This window comes from Octopus bimaculoides, chromosome 2, assembly GCF_046866305.1.
Source record: "Octopus bimaculoides isolate indiv1 chromosome 2, ASM4686630v1, whole genome shotgun sequence".
Taxonomy (NCBI): Eukaryota; Metazoa; Mollusca; class Cephalopoda; order Octopoda; family Octopodidae; genus Octopus; species Octopus bimaculoides.
The window spans coordinates 125,513,407-125,536,867 of NC_142929.1; the positions used below are offsets into that span (position 1 = coordinate 125,513,407).

At 35.7% G+C, this 23,461-nt stretch overlaps 2 protein-coding genes and 1 long non-coding RNA gene across 4 annotated transcripts in view; 2 read left to right on the forward strand and 1 right to left on the reverse strand.

The window, feature by feature from the left end:
* Positions 1 to 367: 367 nt before the first annotated feature.
* LOC106871035 (uncharacterized) lies at positions 368 to 16,299 on the reverse strand. Its single transcript, XR_001409621.3, has 3 exons — positions 15,623 to 16,299; positions 3,033 to 3,413; positions 368 to 2,830 (listed from the first exon to the last, which is right to left on the reverse strand). It is a non-coding gene; the product is annotated as an uncharacterized LOC106871035 (long non-coding RNA).
* Positions 4,605 to 13,291, forward strand: LOC106871024 (uncharacterized). Its single transcript, XM_014917286.3, has one exon. It carries the CDS (start codon positions 6,039 to 6,041, stop codon positions 7,263 to 7,265), a length of 1,227 nt encoding a protein of 408 aa, XP_014772772.1. The 5' UTR covers positions 4,605 to 6,038; the 3' UTR covers positions 7,266 to 13,291.
* A 594-nt stretch (positions 16,300 to 16,893) lies between the features above and the next one.
* The window catches only part of LOC106870974 (centrosomal protein of 290 kDa-like), a 120,947-nt gene continuing 114,379 nt past the window's right edge, over positions 16,894 to 23,461 (forward strand). For both annotated transcript variants that reach the window (XM_089347642.1, XM_089347643.1), the window contains exon 1: positions 16,894 to 17,105. The gene's annotated coding sequence lies outside the window, so the exon portion shown is untranslated. The remainder of the gene's footprint in view (positions 17,106 to 23,461) is intronic.

Here is a 23,461-nt window from a genome sequence, read left to right on the forward strand (position 1 = left end):
TAGAGAGTCAATGTCTGGTTTGATGGACGAGGGGGCCAAGGAGGAGAATGTCTTGAAGATGAGCTTCTGTAAGCTGTACTCTCGTCTTGTTCGTCAGCTTCATGTGGCTGGACAGCTGCTCGCAAGAGTATGTGGACCCAAACGATGAACCTAAGTGCAGAGCCTCCTGAACAAGAGCCAGGAAAGCACGGGAGGCTGAGAGTGAGCACCAGAACTTCAAGGGCACAAGCGCAAACTTTGTGCGGTGACACTGAGCACTGGAGCTCCAGCTGAAGGTCGTCGGCCACTTCAGCAGAATCCACATCAAAGGGAGTGGAAAATAGCTTGAGCTCCTCACAGGTTTGCACATCTTTGAAGTGCCTCTCGAAGTCGGCTGCAGCTCAGCCAAGCGGGCGAAGTGAGTAAATTTCCTCTGGTTGAACTGATGCTCCCACAGGTGAAGTTTGTATCCGAATGCTTTCACATGGGCAAAGAGGTCAGGTACCAAGACGTCTTTACCCTGCAGCTGGATGTTCAGCTCATTTAGATGTCCACCAGGAACCCGAGGTCACACACCCATGCAGGATCCTCAAACTGAGTTAACTTCTTTAGAGAATTTCTTGCACTCTGATCTTTATTTGCAGTCCAGTGCAGACTCCTTGTCTAGAGCTGTGACAAATTGTTTCATAAGGCCTAATTTTGTATGCAGTGGATAAAAAAAAACACTTTTTGTGGGTCCAACAGTAGCTCCCATTAAGACCTTGTTTCTCCCCATACTAAACTGGGTCTATTGTGGCTAGTCCTTCCTATGGTAGTATGCCACAATGTTCCTGCTGTCCCAGAGGCAAAGATAACATGGAAACTTGACAAAACCACCTTGGAGACCCATCGAGAAGGCCACCATTTTGAAGGCTCTGATAACCCCACAACCATTCTATTCATATTTCAAGGCATCTAGCAAGATCTTGATGCTGCTGTATTCCTCTTTGAGCTGCACTGAGTGAGCCAGGAAAGAGATGGATACATGTTCCTATTATGAAGCGCCTGGGTTCTGAAACTCCTGGATGAGCTGTCAATGAAGTGGCATCACGCATTGGGATTACAGGCAATTCCAGTTGAACTGACTGGACACATTGTTGCAGAAACAAAGCCCATCTTGACAGGTGAAAAAGCTTGAAATATAGGGGATTCCTATAAGGTTGTTATCTACCCCTGATTGGAACTCTCCCGTATGACATGTACGCATGCTCAGTGACTTGCTTTAACTACCGCAGACGCAAATACTGCTGTATATGCAGCCACTATAGGAGGGAAGAATGTTGATGGCAAAGTTATTTCACTATATAAATATCCTGCAAACGTAGCTATTTGTCGTATTTGGCTTCAGAGATCGAGACTTGTAAGGAAAGACTTTGTTTACACTGCAAATAGCCAAATCTGTTCCCAGCATTCAGTCAATTTTAATGGACCGTCTAAAGATCACCCTTTGCCATCCGTTTTTCCAAACAAAGTATTTAAAATATCAGTAAGTGCATGATCATATACGCAGTTAGTAGATGAGTGAAATGTCTCTTTGATATATCTCCTCATTAACAGATTAGAACATGTTAAAATTCAAGAGAGAAACAAATTCGGGTGGTGTACGTCGGGCTAAACACGAATGTTTAATCTAATAATTGTTGTGTTGATGTACAGGTGTTTTTAATAAAGAATTTTGCATTCAAATAATAAATACATTGAAATTGTTGTTGATGTTCTGAATGAATGTGGGAATTTCGAGTAAGCCTAGCTATGATATTTTTCTTTATATATATATATTTATTTATTAATAAGGGTAGAAATTGATATTAATCAATTAGAACCAGTGGTCTAGCGTATTAAAAAAATTCGAAGATTAAAATTATATTACATACAAAAATAAGAGGAATGACCAGCAAAAGTGGACTTCTATATGCTAGAAATAGATGCCGATTCGGCACTTTAGCTGGTCATTCCTCTTATTTTTGTGTGTATATATATATGTGTGTGTGTGTGTGTTTGTTTGATTAAATAAATTTACAGCATTGAATCTAATATTCCTCTAATTATTAGACTTTATAGTGTGACTGTCCCTACCTCTTCTATACCTCATCATGCTCATGGCCAAATCAGTGAATGGTTGCTGAAAGCTATGTTGAAAGCAGATTGGGATCAGGCAATACTTCTGCTTATTCCTGTCTGAAGTATCAGACTTATCGTCCGATGAATTTACTTTGTTGACATATCGACAGAATTTTTATACCTTTCAACCTTTCAATCAAGTCCGCCTTTCTTCCAGTAACATACTGTCCATATAATCTTAAATATTTCTTTAACTCAGGCACAGTAAGTATTTCGATAGCTGAATCATCGAATTGCTTTATATCCATGATAAGACGTAAAACAATAACAATAGCGTAGATAGTCTGCGGAAGTTTAATTGTCTACATGGAGCGCCGCCTAGCCAAGGGAGATAACCTACTTATAGGAAAGCCCTATACTGGTAATGCATTTTGAGAGACCAAGATCAGGTCATTGAGGTCTTCTTAGTTGGGGTAGTATGGATTTCTCTCCTCAGCTGCACCTCTGTAATCTGGACCAATTACTTCATCCTCTTATGTACTGTTCTCTCTTTGGAGGAGTGGGTGCTCAGGGCAGCGTGGCACTGAGGAGATGGATAACAGAATGTTTGGATATATAGAAGCATTCTTGCCAGCTCGACATTTGGAAGGGTCCACCATGGAGAAGAAACAATTGTTTAAGTGGTCAGTTGGTTCCCTCCAAATTCATGGGATTGTGAATGTCATGGCTCTATTTTCCCCTCTGTGCCATCCTGCAAAAGAGTAAAATAAATAAATATGAGTATAAAAATACAAATGTTTCACCGAGTGTTATTAAAAAACATGGGTTAAATAATGTTTCAATAATACTGATTAAGAAAATAAAAGTAAAACATATTTGAATAAAAAAAAAAATTCCATAACTTTAACACTTAAAAATCTCACTATCAAAACAACTAATACTTTTCATCTTACCTTCTAGAGTTCATTTGCAGAGTTCGCAGGTGAAATGGGGGTGACTAGGGGTTTGTCTTGATCCCTGACAGATATACCAAAATATGTCTTGTAGGCCTCACACATTTTAGTAGATGTTACCAGAGAGTACTTTTTCACTCTTGTCTTGATAAATTTGCCACAGACAGCAAAATATGTCTGCCAGATGCTTACAACCTCTTGATGCCATGTGATGAATGCAACTATCAATGACATCTTGTCTCCACTTGGACAGGAAGAAGTAAACTGAAGTGTTAAGCTTATGATCCCCATATTTATGCTGCCATCTATGTCACCAGAATGTTCTAGAAATTCTCGAAACTTTTAGAAAATTCTGTTTCAGTAACCCAGTGTTGAATCTGTCTGAAATGTAATGGAAAATAGGTCAGTTTCAAAACATTGATGTCCAGGTCACAAAAGCAAAGTTTGAATAGAATAGTAGTCATTTCCTTTGATTTATAGGTAGAAGGAAATAGGAAGTAACACTTACTAACCAAAGGCAAAAAATAAATAAATAATAATAATATAATTTTGTTTCATAATGAAAATGTTAACAACATAATTCTGTTTGTACTTCATATCTTTAAGAGTTGTTGCTCAGTTTATAAGTACTTGCATCTCATCATCATCATCATTTAACGTCTGCTTTCCATGCTAGCATGGGTTGGACGATTTGACTGGGGACTGGCGAAGTGGATGGCTACACCAGACTCCAATCTGATCTGGCAGAGTTTCTACAGCTGGATGCCCTTCCTAACGCCAACCACTCCGAGAGTGTAGTGGGTGCTTTTTATGTGCCACCTGCACAGGAGTCAGCCAATGTTTTGTTCATGTGCCAGTAAGGCGAAGCTGGAAATGATTGCGCTCAAATGGTGCTTTTTACATGCCACCGGCACGGGAGTGAGACCGCTGATCTGGCAGTGACCCCGCTCAGATGGTGCTGTTAGCGCTCCACTGGCATGGGTGCCAGTTGTCGAATTTGGTTCAGTTTCGATCTCACTTGCCCCAACAGGTCTTGGCAAGCTGAGTTTAGTGTCCAATGAGGGAAGGTTGGCATGAGTGCCAGTCATCAAATTTGGTTCAATTTTGATTTCGATAAGCAAGTGGCATCACTTCTTCATTATCTCACTGAACTGATATTGTCAGAACTGAAGTCTGACAATATAAGTTCATTATCTTTGATAATGTCACCAAATCATTAGTCTGGCATTGATCACTTGCTACATTCATCCTGCTGGTAATGGATTATATAGAAATATAAATTTCATGATTATAGGATGTTCCTTAAATGCATCATCATCAATGAATTTTTTTTCCTTTAATCTAATATTCAGTATTGGCAGCTGAATAAAAAAAACAGTTAAAGAAGCATCTGAAGCGATTAGATTCTGGATTCTCAACCAGGAACTGAAGCCTCTGAATATTTCTGTTAGTTTATTTCCTTTGTTCTCTAGATTTACACTCAGAGATTTAGGAGACTCAGCTATCAACTTCCTGGCCATCTTGTGTCAAGTTCAGTTCAACCTGGATAATTCACAAAATATCCTGGAATTGTTATAAATACAGAACACTAAACAGAATTTACACTCTCTTTTTGGCTTGGCACTTATAGCATGCCTACTTTCTTTCCTCATTGATGTCAGAGAGTTAACATATGTCTCCCTCTCTTTACTTGGTACATGTTGCAGAGGTAACATACCTTTCTTATCTTCCTGGTAACTTTCAGACATGCAAGTCGTCTTATTTTCTTTCTCTCCTACTAAGGAATACACTACAATAATCAGAGATATCTATACAAAGGACAATAGAACTACTATCTGCCTTTATGTACTATCAACAACTCAAAGTAGTTGTTAATCTCATAACAGTAAATAAAAGTGATATTAACTATGATATTTCTTTTGTCATCTATTTCTATGGACTATGAATTTACCAACATGAAACCTGATATCCACACGTTACACACTGACAATTCAAAACCAACAAGAGCTGGAAGAGGAAGGTCTTCCCCCAGGAAAGGTGGAGTACTGAGATAGAGCTTAAAAAGACAAGGACCCAAATAGAAGGATGCAGAAAGGACAGCCCAGAGTCGAGAACAGTACAGAGAAACCGTTGATGACTCAATAGATAGCGAAGGGAATATATAACATTCTATAATGCAGTTGGTGTCAGGAAGAGTATCCATCAGTAGAATCCATGACAAAATCTAAGAGATTCGCTTGTTTACTACATCTTGGAAAGCAGTAACTACAAATAAAAACAAACTTGAACTGTGACTACATATCTAATCCGCAAGAGCATGGAAAACAGGCACAAAATGATATTGATAGCTGGGTTGAGATCGTTCGTATTTACTATTATAGTCAATTATTATTTCAGCTACAAATCTCAATACTGTGATCAGAAAAAGGGGTAGAATAAGATATATATATATTTAAAAGTAATTTTCATAATGCATCCATACACTTTATTATTTAAACCATTTAAATCCGGTTTCATAACTTTAAACCCAGTTATGTAAATTACGAGGAATTTCAGTTTTTATTTCCAATAGATTTTAAAAAATTACTCTAGGGAGGGCATACACTTTATAATTGCCTTCTAGAAGAATAAACATATGTTATCTAATTTGTAACAATCCACTATCTCTGCAACTGACCCGGTTATATATATTCAGGAATAATTTTCTTCATTTACACCGTCTATCTTCGCCAGACAGTTCAACAACAGAATTATTCTGTTCTCTTCGATACTTTTTCTTATTCCATTGATTTTATTTTTATCTTCATAACATTCTTCGTATTTGAAACACGCCTTTGTTGATTATCATATCATAAATTCGGATACTGAATATTTCCTTTTTATTCATAAAAAAACCCCAACAAAATACAAAACCGTCTTCAAACGGTTTTCATAATTTTCAAACGAGATACGGGAAAAAAAAAATGCAAACTTGAGTTGGATTACCGATCGGCCAAATATCAAAACATGCGGTATGTTTATGACCTGTGGGACAATTTTTGTATTATGTGCGACAAAGCATCTTTGTTAGTTTCAAGAAGTAAAGATTTCTTTTTTTCCATGATGTTAGTTAACCATCAAGCTTTTTCATCTGTGATAAATATCGTGGCTGCATTATGGACATCATTTAGTTCTTTCCTCTCCGTTTCAAGTGAAATTATCATGTGGCTTATTTACGGAATTATTGAGTTTGCCACGGAAGTTGAATCCTGCTTGAGGATGTTTGTTGTATTACTTTGGCATTTGCTTTTAGTTTTTATAAATATGATTTTCCTTGTTGTGAATGCCATCGAAAATTTCATCTATCTGTTGTGGAATGGTGGTGTTGGAACCGTTTCTGTACTCAACACATCGGTGGAAATTTTGAAAGAAAGCTGGGATACAGCTTGCCTGAAAGGAGAAGAGTTTACAGACTTATTTTTCTTGCTCGTTATTGGTGGATTTGAAACTATTGGATGTTTTGTTGTGGACATTTTCTTGTATGTCCTCAAAATTCTGTCCTCTGTCTTAAACATCCCATATTTGCTACGTGATGCAATTGACTCTTGTATTATGATGATTACAAAAACAATGGATTATGTATGGATTAATTTAACGTATTCCAAAGAAGCATTGTTCGGTGTTGTAGTTTGTATCTTTCTTCACATTATATTGACCCAAGGAATAAAAATGAGTAGAACTCTAAACCAAAGAGGTATTACTTTCCCCATTTTTAGACACTATTATAGTCATACCGTTGCTAGGTTTGACAACGATAGTGAGATCTCCGATAACGAAGAACCAGGAGAAGAAGAACATGATAGCAGCAATGTCACTGAATCTGATAATAGTGATTCAGAAAGTGTTGATGACAGCGAAAGTAACGAAAGCGACTCCATTATGTCCGAAACAACAGACAGCGATATTGATCTGCCAAATTATGGAGACTCTTTGCAACAAAGTCGCCCACCCACACCGCTAATAAACAAGCCCTTAAACAGCACTCAACTCGAAAGAGAAATTGAACGAGAAAGAGATAAACGTAAGTGTGTTGTTTGTCAAGACCACGTAAAGACAGTTTTAATTCTGCCATGTAAACACATGTGTTTGTGTGTACAATGTGCTAACCACATCGTCAGAAGTTCTCCACCAGATAGAAATGTTTGTCCATTATGTCGAACCGGAATACAGAAAGTAATGAATATTTATGTGTAAAACGTCAGTTTTTTTTTTTTACAAGTAGAATCATGGAAAGAATATTATTTTTTATACGTTAGTAATTATTTTTATGTATGTTGACATGTATGTTATTGAAATACTGTAATTATCTTCGTTTATCAAGAACAGTTCCGTCCCCACATTATGCAAAATATACCTTGGGGCAAATATCTTCGGAACCATAAACATTTTGCGATGTCTCTGAGAATGTGTAAATAGAAACATGACTAGTATCTCAGAGATGTTAGAATTACAAGAACACTGACATCAAACATTACTCTTATACATTCTTTATATTTATTCCTAAATATAACATTAAAAAGGTGTTGCAATATAACGTATGTAAACTCATACATTTTTCTGAGGCCTTAGAAATTTTATATATTTTTCCTTGAATTTATTTCCCCCACCTCTTTCAATTGCTATCACTTTTAGTAGACGAGAATTAAAGGCAGCCGCCTCATTATTTGTATCCAGTGCACCGAGCGATTGGCTGGGAAAGTGAGCAGAAAGTATTTTATTTTAAATGCAATACGTGGATTTTGTACAGATGTGTTCTTTAGCAGAATTATTTTCATTAGATTCCACCTTATCCAATTTGGATGGGCTTAAAATACTGTTGATGAAATAGTTTTGGCAATGTAAATTATGTGAAATTATCTTAGGTGGAGTACTATATTAACTTATGCATAAAAATACCTACTAAATCGATAGAAACAAACACTTGTGTGTCACTGTATTTCTTGAAAGAAAACTTTGCTGAAGTATTACAGAAAGTGTATGTAAATAACTTGGAATTTAGTAGTTTCTATTTTAAAAATTGTCTGTAGAAATAATTGCTTCAAGTAATGAGTTTGTCTATGCCAGAAGTTTGGTAGGTCTATATTTATTTTTTGAAGACTAGTCAAGTGGAAAAGCTGTATCCATGACCTATTACAAGGCTTCCAAGACTGGAGATAGGTACGAAAGAAGGTATCCTCAAAAGGGATGTCTGGCTTGAATGCTAGTAAGAGACTAGACACTGCTAGAGGTCTCCAAGGACCAAATGGTAGTGTTATGCTGGGAAACTGATTAATTCACCACCTCATATAGGTAGAAGAAAATGATATTAAATACTGGAAAATGATGAGCAATTAGTGTTTTTGTTGCCAGATCATCACCTGATGAAAATAATTGTTTTTCTTAATCAAAGGTTATCTTTGCAAGCAAAAGTTTCTGAGAATCTACTGCCTAGCTTGTGATCTAGCTGGTATATTTGATATAGTGTTATCAGACAATTCATGTAGAGCAAAGAGAGATTCTCCCTGAAGATGAGGTGTTTTTTTTTCTCTGTGTAAGAGTGATATTTTATTTGTAATTATGGTTCAACACAGGCTTTGTCTAGGAACCATATAACAAGATCAAACACTACAAAATAAATCATCTTTGACTATTAGTGCCACCATAAATGTTGTATGTTTGCAAAAACAGCGTAAGTCTGTTTAATATCTGAAATTAGTTTGAATAATGTGGACACTAATACTAAAATTTAAAACAGTACCAACCGACCTCTATAGAACTGTTTCACACTGAATGAGCAAAATACATTTAAATTGATGTTTTCTTTTGTAGCTTTTTTAGCACTAAGTTTATTTCATGATCAAGTTCTTACAAGAGCCTGTAAGCTTGCAAAATAATACGAATCAGTTAAAAAGGAATTGTAATGAAGCTGATATCTCTGGATTTTGCTTAAAGGGTTATAATTGTCAGATCTTCTACCAGTGCCTCTCCTTTATCAACAACAGTCTGTTGATTCATAAGCCTTTACATTTCCAGGTTTCCAACTTACATGTGATTTTGTTTATCAAACAAAATGTAAAATCATCACTACACTAAATTTTATGTTCTAGATGCTTTACTGTTACTGCATTGTTTAATCCATCCTTTATATGTCCTTTTATTTTCACTAGTATTCAGGATGACTAACCAGTATTCATTAAATTTTATGATTAGTTGCATCAACTTGCAGCAGTAGATTGTGCGCACATTCCATCTTCTAATTTTTGTTATAGCTTTGACGTTCAGAATAAACTTAATCAAACGTAGTACTTCCTTATAGCTTTCATTTGATCAGCCAAGAGCTGTCATCATTATGCCTACTTTGCTTGAATTCCAAATCTATCTTCTTTAGTAGGTATAGATAGTCCAACAACAACCTATTATCTTAGTAGCTCCTTGTGGGCAATAAAAAAATAACCTATTATCTTATGCAGTTTTGCAACTTTTCCAGAATGACAAAAATATCTCAGCTTTTTTCAACTTCAGTGTTGCTTTGTGTGTCTTGTCTAAAATTTGTCTCCCACATATTCAGGCTGGAGTTAGTATGAGTATGCTTAATGTATACTCAAATCTCTATTTTTTTTTTGTTTTTAGTTACCACTTAAACTGATTTTCTTGATGTAGTAACAAAGAGGAAATTGCTTTCTTTTTTTTCTATCATGGTATTAATTACCAATAACTGTGAGCTCAGTGTCTGTAGAATGACTTACTAGTCTTCTTCATATTTTTTTCCCTTTGTGTTACTGTATGGTTATAAGTGAAGGCAGAGCTTCATTCACTTACATGCAGGATCACTTATGATTTTTTTCAATATATTCCCCTCTCAGATTCACACACTTATTGCAGTGGTCCATCAGTTTTTCTAAGCCCTGTAAAAGAACTTAGAAGATTGGGCCTTCAACCAAGCCTTTCATGATACCCTCAAAGTCAGGAATTTTTCAGCATCCCCTCATTATATAACTACTGGAGTCAATTCATTTGATTGAAATTCTTCAAGATGGTGCTCTGGCATGGCTTCAGTCGAAAGACTGAAACTGAAAGTTATAAAATATATATACCTGTCATTTTTACAAATGTTAGCAAGGTGATTTTTACAGTTCTGTCACTTGTAACCATTACAATCACAATATTTTAGAATTTGGAAGAACTTTTATGAAACTGCTGATTGCTTTTATTTCTGCCTTCATGATTCGTTGAAAATATATTTGATTTCCTAATTTCATCACTTCGATTGCTGTCATTAGATGCATGTTATTCTTTTATTTGCATTGTATATATGGTACCATTTATAGAGTGACCTTTGTCATATATGATGTAATTTTAGAGTGTGAGGATATCTATTATTGAGTATTACTTTGCTGTGTGCGAAGTTCAAGTTTTATAGATGTATAAGAACACAGTGAGAGAGATGCAGTGTTTTGTCCAGTCTCACTTTAATGTCCAGATGTGTTGAAAATTTGGCAGAGCAGTTCATCTCTGCTGGATGACATATCTAATATTACCAGTTATGGCATCAAAGTACGTTTATTCTGTGCCATTTCATACTGTTCTTTGAGATTCATTTCAACACCTATCATTTCTAGGGTGATAAAAAAATCACTTTGTTGATGTAACAAAGAACTGTTACTCATTGCTTGCATGTTATCTAATAAAAGGCAATTGAATAATATCACCTCATAGTTCAGAAATAATATCCATCAGTCACAATTCATGTTTTTATTTTCTCCATTTTATTATACTGAAGTGATAGAATTGGTTTTCTACTCAATTCTAATATTCCTTGAAGCACTTGACAAAATTAAATACTTGATATCACAATTGAAAGTTATCTCCCCTGCAGTCAATTATTTTAGTGACCAGCATTCATGTGTTTAATAGAACTATTAAATCATAGTGATTTTAAACCTAGACTATTTAAAGTAAGAAGAAAAAGAGTGGAGTTGCTCTCTTATCGAGAGCTATTGGAAACATTTACGCTGCACTTTTATCTGCCCAGGGTCATTATGAAGAAGCTTTTCATGTATGTAAAACCATCACTGTTTTAGAATTTCTAATAGTCATATCAGAATGCCTCTCTTGTTTGATATTCACCAAAGAAGCTTTCCAATCTTTCGCACTTTTCTTTTATCTGACATGCTCTTGTTCTTTTGTGGCTTTCCCCAGTTGCCTTTGTCCATTATGCATAGCTTCATTTTTGAACGTGATTTTATTTTTGTAAAGCATTTATAGGTACAACTGTACTTCATTTCCTAGAATTTGTACTTGTCTTTTCCAGTTACTTCTTAAAATTATATAATTTAGAAACTCTCATCATTGACTATTGTCATAAGCTATAATGATTCAAGCTAGTCATTAACCACAATTACTTCCAGTGATTCTGTGTTTTGAATTCAAAATGCTTTGATGAAAACATTTCCATTTTAGCTGATTAAGATTAGTATGAGTGAACTAAACAATAAAACAAAAATGAATCAATAGTCACTCTGTCATCTCTTGACCAATATTTAAAAGATCTTCCTCTAGTTTTGATTGAATTGTCTTCGAATACAGTGCTGACACCAATTTCCTGAATGCATTAATCATACATTACATGTTTTCATTTGCATACTACATGTGTTTGGATATTTTTATTTTTACAATTGGATGGCTTTCTTGACATATGGTCATTTATCATGATTGATATTCAAAATGGAATAAAGTCCTTTACTCAAAGACAATATAAATTGTCAAACTCCAGAGTTCAAATCCTTACCTTTCAACCACCAATTCTTTACATGTTGGTGACTTTTACTGAATTAATTTTTGATTTTTTTTTATCTAGAAAGTTGGAGAATTTGAACGACTTTTTTTAAAATTTGATTTTCAGTATTTTATAAAAGTGGTAACATATCTTTAATAAATGTTTGTAAAATTTCTTCCAAAACCATTTTCTTTGTTTAAAATGATTGAAAAATGACCATCATAAATTTCATTTAAGGAATATCAATATATATTTTTGTTATTAGTACTGTTGCATCATTGACAGTTGGGTTTTTGATTTATCATTTACTGACAGTGTGGATGCAGTATGGTCAAATGGTTAAGAAATTCACTTTGCAGCCATAAAGCTCTGGGTTCAATCTCACTGCATGGCATCTTAGAGCAAATATAATTTTCTGTTGCCTCAGGTTGGCCCATACATGATGAATGAAACTGTATTGAAGCTGACTGGATGGATTTTACCTGTATTTCAAAAGATAGTCTTGTCACATGCACTATCATGCTGATTTTTGTCTAAGAATTATGTTAAGGGTATAAGTGACTGTAGAATACTCAGCCACTTCCATGTTAATTCAGGGACAGGTAATTCAGAGTTGATCAAACAACAGGATCCTCATTGGTTGAATGGCAGAGAATCACCAAAATTCCTGATAACAACATTGTAAATCCCTTTCTATGTCTTTATTTAACTGTAGTTCATTACTGTAGGGTGAAAAAAAACAACTTTTTATTCTATGTGAGGATTTAAAAAAAAAAAATGAAAATAAAAACGAGTGGTTCTAACCATCTGAACAAAGCCAATGATGTAATTAATACAGTTACATTGCTGAAGACTTGGTCTTTTAGATGCATTTGTGCCACATTCCATACTCTTAGTTCCCTCCAGACAGGCATTCCTTTAGCTACAGTTAAATCTCAATGGGTAAAATAATATTTTGTTTTCCTGTTGAAATATGTAGCAAAACATTGATCATGAGATATATTAATTATAACTCAACTATACTTGATAGTGGTCTTTAGATTCTTTTACTAGTATCAGTTAGTAGATTGTGGCCATTCTGGAGTACTGTTTTCAATAGCATAGTAGATTTTACCAACCCCAGTACTTGCTGACTGGCACTTGGAGAAGGATGAAAGGTAAAACCAGTCTGAATGAGATCTGAACTCAGAAGGTAAAGGGATAAGATATTTCATCTGATGTTTTACCCATTCTGTCATCCATTGCTGCATTTGACATAATCTATTTATATTGGGAACTTAGGAACATTTCAAACCATTTTAAATTGTATGTATGCTATTTTTTTAAAGACTGTTTTTTTAAAGTATGAAGCCTCTTCTCCCATCCAAAAAACAAACCTTTGGTATCAAAATTTTTTATTTCTAAAAGAGATTCTAATTATGTATTTTTATATTGTTTGATATTAAATTTGAATTACTTCTTATAATACTTGTGTTGCTGTTCTTTTTTTAAAACATTTTTTATCTGTTCCTCTCTCCACCCTGCTTTCTACATCCCTCTATCTTTCCCAACTCCTGCTTCAATCATTCACCCTTCAGCCCTACCCAGTTTTTACAGTTATAGTCTGTCTACTCATCCCCTCATCTCCTGCTCCCCATACAATCATGCAAACCACTCACTTCTATTCACCTTGTACTTCAAGGGGCCACCAAGACACCTCATCACCGTTATCTATCTCACTGCAGCTCCAACTGACCACTTCTCTTTTCTCTTTTTCCATTCCACCTCTCCTATTAAATGTGAGAAGCCATGCTGATCATCTACAAGAATCCCTTCTGACCCCTTGCCCTCATACTTTAACCCCTTGTTCCCTAGGATAAAGCTGCTGCCCCTCCCCTGGGTTCATAGTTCCATGAGCTGCATGGCAATCCCAATACTGCTGGATACATGAAAAAAGCACCCAGTGTAAAGTAGTTAGTATTAGGAAGGGCAGCCAGCCATAGAAACCAAGTCAAAGCAGACACTGGTGCATGATGCAGTTCTTGGACCCATTGAATCCTGTTCACATTATGACAAAATTTTCAGGAAATTAAGTTTTTGTAATATTAGGGATGCCTGGAGTGTGTTTTGGAGTAAATTTTTGAAGCATATTGCAATTGAGAAACATTATTATTACTGGCAAACTTGTATAGTTAAGTACTTTGCTTTCTAACTATGTGACTTTGGGTTCAGTCCCACTGTACAGCACTTTGGGTAAATATCTTCTGCTTCTGCCTCAGGAGAACAATAGTAGATAATATGGAACCAAGAATTAATGTTGGAAATTTGTTTTGTAACAGTAATTTTTGGTAAAAATAAACGTTAAGTTTGGTAATTTGTCTGAAGCATTGTTGAGTAAATATAGTGAGGTTTATAATTATATGTACAGATGTAGCTTCGTGGTTAAGAAGTTTACTTCTCAATTTCATGGTTTCAGGTTCAGTACCTAGGGTAAGTGTCTTCTATTAGACCATGTGGGTGGATTTAGTTGATAGAAACTGAAAGAAGCTTGTCACATATATATGAGTGTGTGTTTCTTTGTCTTGATATCAGGTGATTGTTGCAAATAAATGTCATTCATTTCCAATATTCTGAAAAACATGTCTGATTATAAGGAAATATTATCTTGGTTGGGAAGAGGTAAAGGTTGCAATGAAAAGGGCATTTAGCCATAGAAAATGTGAAGAATGGAAAAATGGACATTAAAAAAAAAAAAACAATGCAGCATCTATAAATACTGTTACAGAAATAAACAAAATTTTATTTGATATTTTGGACACAAAAGACCTTACTCATGACTACAACATAATGGAAACAATTTGGAATAATTTACAACACAAAGTAATCAGGGTTTCAGTTTCAGTTTGAACCATTCTGTGAGAATCACTGCTCAAAACAGTTGTTTGACTTTGATGTGTTTGAAGAAGATCTTAATTCATTTTTGGTTGCTGGTCTATCTGTCGTATAGTATTGTCTACATAGATTTTGCCATGTTTGTTGCATTTAACCTTTTAGCATTCAGATTATTTTGTCAAATGTAATGTTTATTTATTCACATTGTTTTGAATTAATCATGTATTATCTCATGGCTTTGAGATTTTCATGATGTGTTTATTTTCAGAATGACATAAGGTAGGTATGAGAGACCAAATCTTGCTAGTTTGAATAAAGAACAGGAAGAATATTTGGGCTGGTTCAAATGCTGCAGGGTTTATATGATAAACCACTTACAACCAGGTACAATTGTTTATATTGCTGATTTGACTAATAAGCCAGTGTGTACACTTAATCAAAATTAGTTGCTGTTAGGTAGGGTGCAGTTTGGGCTGGTTGAATATTTAACCATTTCCTGATGTCTTTTCATTGCTATCAACATTCTTGCCAACACCTAACTGATCCACCCTCCATCCTACCTTGTTTGTGCATGCACCAGTTCAGCTGAACCACTAATTTCAATCATACAGCTCCCACATTTTATCAATACTTCTCCAATCCTTTTATTTACTCATTTCTTTTCTTATGCCCAAAGTAATAAAACCACTATTTTTAGCTGATGCTGGACTTCACTACTTTCCTTGGATTTGACTGTTTTGCTATTTGGTGTGAATTACTTTTCTGTCATTGCTGCTGTGATTTTTAACTATAAATGTATACAGTAGTGTATTCAAATGACTGGAAAGAGGCCATCAAATGGAAATGAGAGTCCTAGAGGGATTACGTTCGATGTTAAACTAGATGATTTAAAAATATTTGATGCAAGAGAAGTCAAAAAAAGTACCTGTCCTCCACAGAAGAAGTGTTGAGCCTGCATTCAATGGGGAAGAGGATTGGCCTGTAAGAATTCTGTGCCAGAGCCACACAAAAAGTGTTCATGCTGGTGACATATTAAAAGCACTCAGCACACCCTGTAAAGTGGTTGGTGTTAGGAAGGGCATCCAGTTGTAGAAACCAAAGCCAAATCAGACTGGATTTTGGTACAGCTTCCCAGCTCTGGTAAAAACGTCCAGCCCATACCAGTTTGGAGAATGGACGGTAAAGGATGATGATAATATATATATATATTTCTGTGTGAGTCAGAGGTTGAGAAACCAACTAAGGGATAATACTTATCCAATATACTGCTGGTAGTGTACCCAATTGTTCATAGCCAAGTGCTAGTTATTGCATGGCAATCTCGCAACTGAGTTTTATATATTAGTGGTTTACCCTTGATTTATACGGCAAATAAGCAAACGGAGAGGATATAATATCGACAGACATCAGCCAGTAAACATTCCAGTATGTCCGTTTATTCAAATGTATTGGATGAATGCACACACATGTATGAGTGGTACAGATTAGCAAGTGGAAAAAAGCTGGTAACTGCATAAACAAGGCTGTGAATACATATAAGCATGTAGAAACAAATGAGCAAGTTGGCGAATTAGTTTTTTTTTTTTTACCAATTTGCTCAATTGCTAGTTCGTTTCTATATGCTTATATGTATTCACACCCTTGTTTATGCAGTTCCCAGTATTTTCCACTCGCTAATCTGTACTACTCATACTTGTGTGTGTATTCATCTAATACATTTGAATAAATAGACATACTGGAATGCTTACCGGCTGATGTCTGTCGATTTTATATGCTCTCCGTTTTCTTATTTGCTGTATATACATATAGTCAGTTAATAAAAAAAAAAACAAAAACAACATATATCAGAAAGAAGCACACTCTAAAAATATTTTTACCCAAGGTTTCGCGCCCAAAAAGCTAAAGCCTTATGGACAGCTCGTCAGACTATATGAATATATGCGACATAGATATTTTAAAATTTTGTATTCATACAATCTGACGTGCTGTGCAAAAGGCTTTAGCATTGTGGGTGCGAAACATTGGGTAACTATGTAAAATTTTGTTGTTATATATATATATTTGTAATATATGTTTATACATATATATACATATTTATGGGTGTGTGTGTGTGTCCAAATGCATATAAATGTGCGTGTGTATTTACGTCACAATACACACACAGTTAACTTAAAAAGTACCTTTTTAATTAAGATTAACCTAGTTATCTCCCTTGACGACTGTAACCTGTCCGTTGTCAGGACGCTAAAACAAGTTATGGATTAACATTAATATGAGTCGTTTAAGACCATCGACATATCTTCTTTTTTTAGATAAACATCTTGGAAAGTAAAAGCTTCACATCTTTTGAACATTCTTCTTTACAGAGACCAGCTAAGATTCGGTTATTCATCGATTTCTATTGAAAGGTTGGTAGTAACTAATTGTTTATTGTTGTAGCTAAGAAGAGATAACTACAATCAAAATATGCCGCACACACGCACACACACACACACACACATACATACATTACACACATACATATATTATAATATATTGTTCTTTATAATCCAAGTTTGTGCTTTGTTTTAATGAAGTTGATTTCTTCGGTAATGCATTTCCTTTGGAGCACAGTTGTCAATTAAATTTTCATTCCACTTTAGAAAAACTTTATTTCAGAATTCGACTACGAGATAAATAAATATTTCTTAATCCCGGTTCTTGCAGATACTTTTCAGTCCTATTTTATTATATTATATTTGTGTCTTATTCTTATTTTGTTTCATGTATGATTTGTATTGAATGGTTTAAATAACTTTTGTTTATCTAATCCCGACAAAATAAGCAACAGTTATTTAATTTTTTTTACTACACCCCTCTACACTTCTGATCTTACAAATTTAGTTTAGAAATGGATCGTATGTATTCAGGTACTACTCTGTCATTCGCTCCCAAACCTATAAAAGATGCCAAAGAAGTTGTCTAACTCGGATCACCCCCCCCCACTGGGTAGACATTCTAACTCTCACTGTTCCGTGCTTTTGTAAACCTAGGACATTATTATCCAGTGTTTTCTTCCTTTTTGTAAAATGTATTTTAAAGGAGTTTTGGCTGCTACTTTTAGTAGGTCGAGTGACTTTGTATATCCCCTAAGGGTTCGATTCAGCGAAATGATACAAATCCCCGATACGAATTCACTACAGTCAAAAGGGAGCCACTACCGTTGCTCTACCTTTTGTTCCTAAAAGATAATCTCACTCTCAGACGCATGTTAGCACTTGAGAAAGTACCGTGGGATGTTTCAGCTCAAACACAAACACTGAGTGAATACAGTAAATACGGAAACTGAAAAGTTAAAATTAGGCTTTAAGGGGCAAAAATGTTCTGTTGTGGAGCACCCTTTGAATGAGGATAGGTGTTGTTTCAGTCGTTCATTACATAGCAAAACGACTGAAATGTCCTGAAATATTACCTTCTACTCTCAACTAAACTAAGTTTGTCGTGGTAATTCCAATATGAAAGAAAGTAAGCGGGAAATTCTGAACTTGTGACAAGTCAGTTCTTGAACGGTGTTAAGTAGAAAAGCAGAGTTCGGCGGGCGGCTCCTGTCTTCTCCCATTAATACCATCTTAATCATCATTCATCTCATCTCATTAATGTGTTTGTCTAGCCCGTAGCTACTTCTCTGTGTACTGCCTTTATGGCAAATTGAATGAAATAAAGTAGATTATTATGCAGTTTTCTCTTGTATCTGTTCATATAGCCTTGTATGAGTCAGGTATTAAGTGTACTGTCGGTAATCTTCTAGTTTCGGGAGGTAAAAAAAGTCAATAAAAATACAAGGGAAATAACTTAACGTCTTACTAGTATTATCCGTACTACTCTGAAAAGTGATTTTTTTTTAGCTGTTTATAAATAAATCACACACGTGATTGAATATCATAGTACTGGCTGCACAACAACTTATGATAACCTTCCAGTATAGGGAAATAATGGTCAAACTAAAGCGTTTGACTCGAGCTAAAAAAAAAAAAAATTAGTGTAATAGGTGTAAAACAACTTGCTGTGAACGAATATGAAGAAAAAAATGCGCGCTCGCGAACGGGTGGGGTGAGGAGAGTACGGATAATACTAGTAAGACGTTAAGTTATTTCCCTTGTATTTTTATTTACTTTTTTCACCACCCGAAACTGGAAGATTACTGTACTTGTCCTTATGCAACCGTGTGTAGTGCATAAATAGTTTTCTAAGCAAAATATTAAACTAGTGTTTGTGTTTGAGCTTGTCCTTCGGAACATTGTGAAAATTTTTCTTGCCTCTATTAGCTCCAATAGTTTGTAACGATTTCAACATGCTCAAATGAGTATATTGTTTCTGTTGTAGCCAGAACTTTGATCAAGATGGCTCTTGTCTTGAATATAAGTAGAAGTACACTTCGGGCAGTTGCTACTTTATTTATGTTGCGAGACCTTTGGAAATGTGCTGTGCGTGAGAAGACCCGGCAAGCCAAGTAAGATCGTTGCCAGTGCCCCTGGACTGGTTCTTGTGCGGGTGGCACATGAGATGCACCATTTTGAGCGTGGCCGTTGCCAGTACCGCCTGACTGGCTCCCGTAGGATTTTCGAGCGAGATCGTTGCCAGTGCCCCTGGACTGGCTTGTGCGGGTGGCACATAAAAGACACCATTTCGAGCGTGGCCGTTTTCGTGCGGGTGACACATAAAAGCACCCACTACACTCTCTGAGTGGTTGGCGTTAGGAAGGGCATCCAGCTGTAGAAACTCTGCCAAATCAGACTGGAGCCTGGTGTTGCCATCCGGTTTCACCAGTCCTCAGTCAAATCGTCCAGCCCATGCTAGCATGGAAAGCGGACGTTAAACGATGATGATGATGATGATGATGATGTGTTATTTTATTTTTAATTAGTTTTATATTCATTTATACATGCTTATATAGGTGGGATAGTAATTTTTGTTGGAGTAATTGCTTTACAAATGGGTGCCCTTACTACTAAGCTTCTTTTCTGTACTTTATGTACTTTACTTGGGGATGCTGCCTTGTCTTGGGCCTTCAACTCATTGATGGAGCTATAGTGGTGCATCATAAAATGTCTTAAATATTTTAAGATCTGACAGAAACCAGGACTTATCACAGCCAATTTCTCCTAGAAGAGAGAGAGAGAGAGTCAGGTAGAAAAAAAGTGCAAAAGAAGATAATTGATTCTACAACAGGACTGGCATTTTAATTATTGACTCTGAAAGGATAAAAATCAAAGTTGGCCCTTACAGGATTTGAACTTAGGGCCTTGAGAGTCAGAACTATTACCACAAAGCAATAATCCAACTCATGCCAACATTGAAAATAGACTTTAAATGATGATGGTAATGATATGTGTATGCATGGCTTGCAACCATGTAGATTTGCATTCAGTCCCACAGTGTGATACTTTAGGCAAGTGTCTACTACTATAGCCCTGGGCCAAGCAATGCTTAATGAGTGAATTTAGTAGATAGTAATTGTGCAGAAACCTCTCTCTTTCTCTCTCTCTCTCTCTTTCTTGCTCTTTCTTTCTCTCTTTCTTTCTCTCTCTCTCTCTCTCTCTCTCACACTTGATAACTGATGTTGGCTTATGACCCTGTAATTTATGGATGAATCCCTGGAGGTTTAGTTTACAATAATAAGAACTACAAATTATTGTACCTTTAAATTTTTGGGGCCTGTAGTTTTCATTAGAATGAAATAGAGAGTACAATTGAGTGTCTAAAGGTTCTAAATAAAAAAAAAAATCTTCAAACATGTCAGTCAGGGTCTGAAATAAATCAGAAATTATCAAGAATCAGCAACAAAACTAAATACCCTCAGTAGAATATTGGATGTCATCCATGTTTTATAACTGACTACAATGTTACAACTATTTTGTGATAAGGTAATATGAACTACCTTGAAATAAGATCCTGAACACTGTAGAATTGTCAGTGCTGTTATCTGGCATAATGTCTTCAAAAATTGTCATTGCTTTTCTGGACAAATCTGCTACCTATTTTCATCTCTGATATTCCTCTAGGTTCTAGTTGCAATTTTCTTTTTTTTTTGGTTATTCCTGATTATTATTATGGCTAAGATTCTGGTCATTATTTTAATGTGTTTAATCTGGAAATGAACGAAATGAATAGGGCCTGAATGAGAAATAATTGACCAAAATAGATGGATCCTACATTCAAACAAAGCTCCTTTTAATCAAATTTCTATCTTGTGTATGCATATTTTTAAAAAAGGAATTCTGAAATGATTTTCAGATTATTTGCCCGTGTGCATGCATAATGCACATATGTTGCACTTGTATTGTAGGTTTTGTTTATTTTCTGTGAGTTCAGTTAATAATAATATACATATATACATATATAATCTTTCTGTCCCTTAATACTACTACTCCCAGTTGAGGAGTCTGGCCCTGTAAGTTACTTGGTGACCTCACTGCTGCTAGTGACACCTAAAAAGCACCCAGTACATTTCTGTAAAGTGGCTGGTATTAGGAAGGGCATCCAGCCACAGAAATCATGCCAAAATAGACAGCAGAGTTTGGTGTAGTCTTCTGATTTGCATGTCCCTGCCAACTGCTCAACCCATATCAACATGGAAAATGGACATTAAATGATGATGATGAGGAGGAGGAAGAGGCCTAGTGCCTTCAGTGTGTCTAAAATTTATTGTCAGCTTTTCTGTTTAATGTCAGGAACTTCTGATAAATTCCTCTTTTCATTTAGATCATTTTGGAGAGGAGTATAATGCATAAAATTTGCATTTAATTTTTGCCATTATCTCAAAATGGAAGGCTGATGAAAACATCAGAGAGAATCAAAAAGAAGAAAAAGCCTATTTAAGATTGTAGGAGTATAATAGCATTTTTCTTAACAGGCACAGAATTCTCGATAATACCAACTTCACCCAAATTGAACAGGAGTTAATTTTTCCGTAAAGGTTTTCTACTATAATTTTTTTATGGAACCGAGACTTCTGGCAGTTTGCTGTGCTTGAGAAGACATGTCAAGCTAAGTGAAATTGTTGTTATTCTTGCATATAAGTATGTCCCCAGCATCCCTCTTCACAGAGCCATCTTAATCTTGTGGTCTTGTGGGCATTGATGCTACATAAAAGCAGTCATATCAGTGCTACTTAGAATCATCCAGTATAGTCTGTAAAGTGGTTGGTGTTAGGAAGGGCATCCAGCTGTAGAAACCATGCCAAAACAGACATGGAGTCCAGGCAGCTCTTCAGTTGGCCAGCTTCCTTCAAACCATCCATCCCGTGCTAGCATGGAAAATGGACATTAAATGATGATAGTGATGATTATAAATGCAGAATGCCTATAATGGATTTTGTTTCAGTTATAACTCTTGTGGTTGCATAGCTATTTTAGAAAATCAGGAACATTTGTTAATGTGCTTAAGAGGACCCGTCAAACCAAGTGCACCCATGCTGGTCGCATGTAAAAAAATCAACCTTTGAATGTTAGGCCTCACAAAGGCAAAGTGACTGAGTTCCTTTCGAGTATCGGCCTCACTGAGGTGAGGTGGCTGAGTTCTTTTCAAGTGTTGGGCTTCATAGAGGCAATGACCAAGACCTTTGGCATAATGTCATGCTTGAGAAGAAGACCCATCAAGCCGAGCAAAATCGCAATCATGGCAGATACCGGTGTCACACAAATGGCACTCGTGCCAATGGCATGTAAAAGCACCCATTACACTCTCAGAGTGATTGGTGTTAGGAAAGGCATCCAGCTGTAGAAAACTATGTCGAATCAGACTGGAGCCTCGTGCAGCCTTCCAGTGGGCCAACCCTGGTCAAATCATCCAACCCATGCCAGCATGGACAACGGACGTTAAATGATGATGATGATGATGATGATGATTATGTTCTGAATTCAAATTCTGCTGAGGGCAACTTAGTTTTTCATTCTTTCAGGGGTGGTGAAATAAACTACTGGGAGAGTATGTAATTTACTGTCCCCTCCCACTAAAATTGCTGGCTCTGTGCCAAAAATTTGAAGACATGCTATTGGTTAATATGCAGAGTGCTCATCCAAGAGTTTTACTATGTTGATAGCAGTGATTTAGTAACCGTTAGAGGGTCTGAGATACTAGGAGTTGAACACCGTTTAAAAAGATATATAAAATAACATTTGAAATTAGTTTTGTGTGGACTTCCATCAACTATTCCCAGTTTAGGAAATTCCAAAATGGGAGTAAATACTTTTCTGTACCCTAGAAATGTTTGTGTATCAATGTCGAAAGTGCTTAGCTAGGTTAGATGCTACATTTATACAGAAGAGAGTTAATTCATGTTATTTTTCTTTTACTGTTTTAGCTGGTCTGTGTGTTATGGTCTTGTATGTCATGTACTTGTTCCCACAGCAAAATAATGTATTCTAAATTTCTAGCAATTATATACTTGATTGTTGTTGCAGACATAGTCTATTGTTTCACTTAAATATGCATACATAAATATGTATATATGTATACAATCGATCAATATTCAGTCTGTATGAGTTACTACTTGAAGTTTCTCATTGATTCCATTCCTTAAGAATACGTATGCATATGTGTATGTATAAAAAGCAAAATGTGTGTCTATACATACATACATATGTATATAATATATATATATATATATATATATATATTTATTTTTATTTATATTTATATAAAAAATATGGCTGGTGGAAGTGTGTGGCTTAGTGGTTAGGGTGTTGTACTCCTGATCATAAGATTATGGTTCTGATTCCTGGAA

Bases quoted from the DNA above. Each gene is read 5' to 3' on its own strand.
- LOC106871024 (XM_014917286.3), top strand. From the start codon at position 6,039: ATGCGGTATGTTTATGACCTGTGGGACAATTTTTGTATTATGTGCGAC.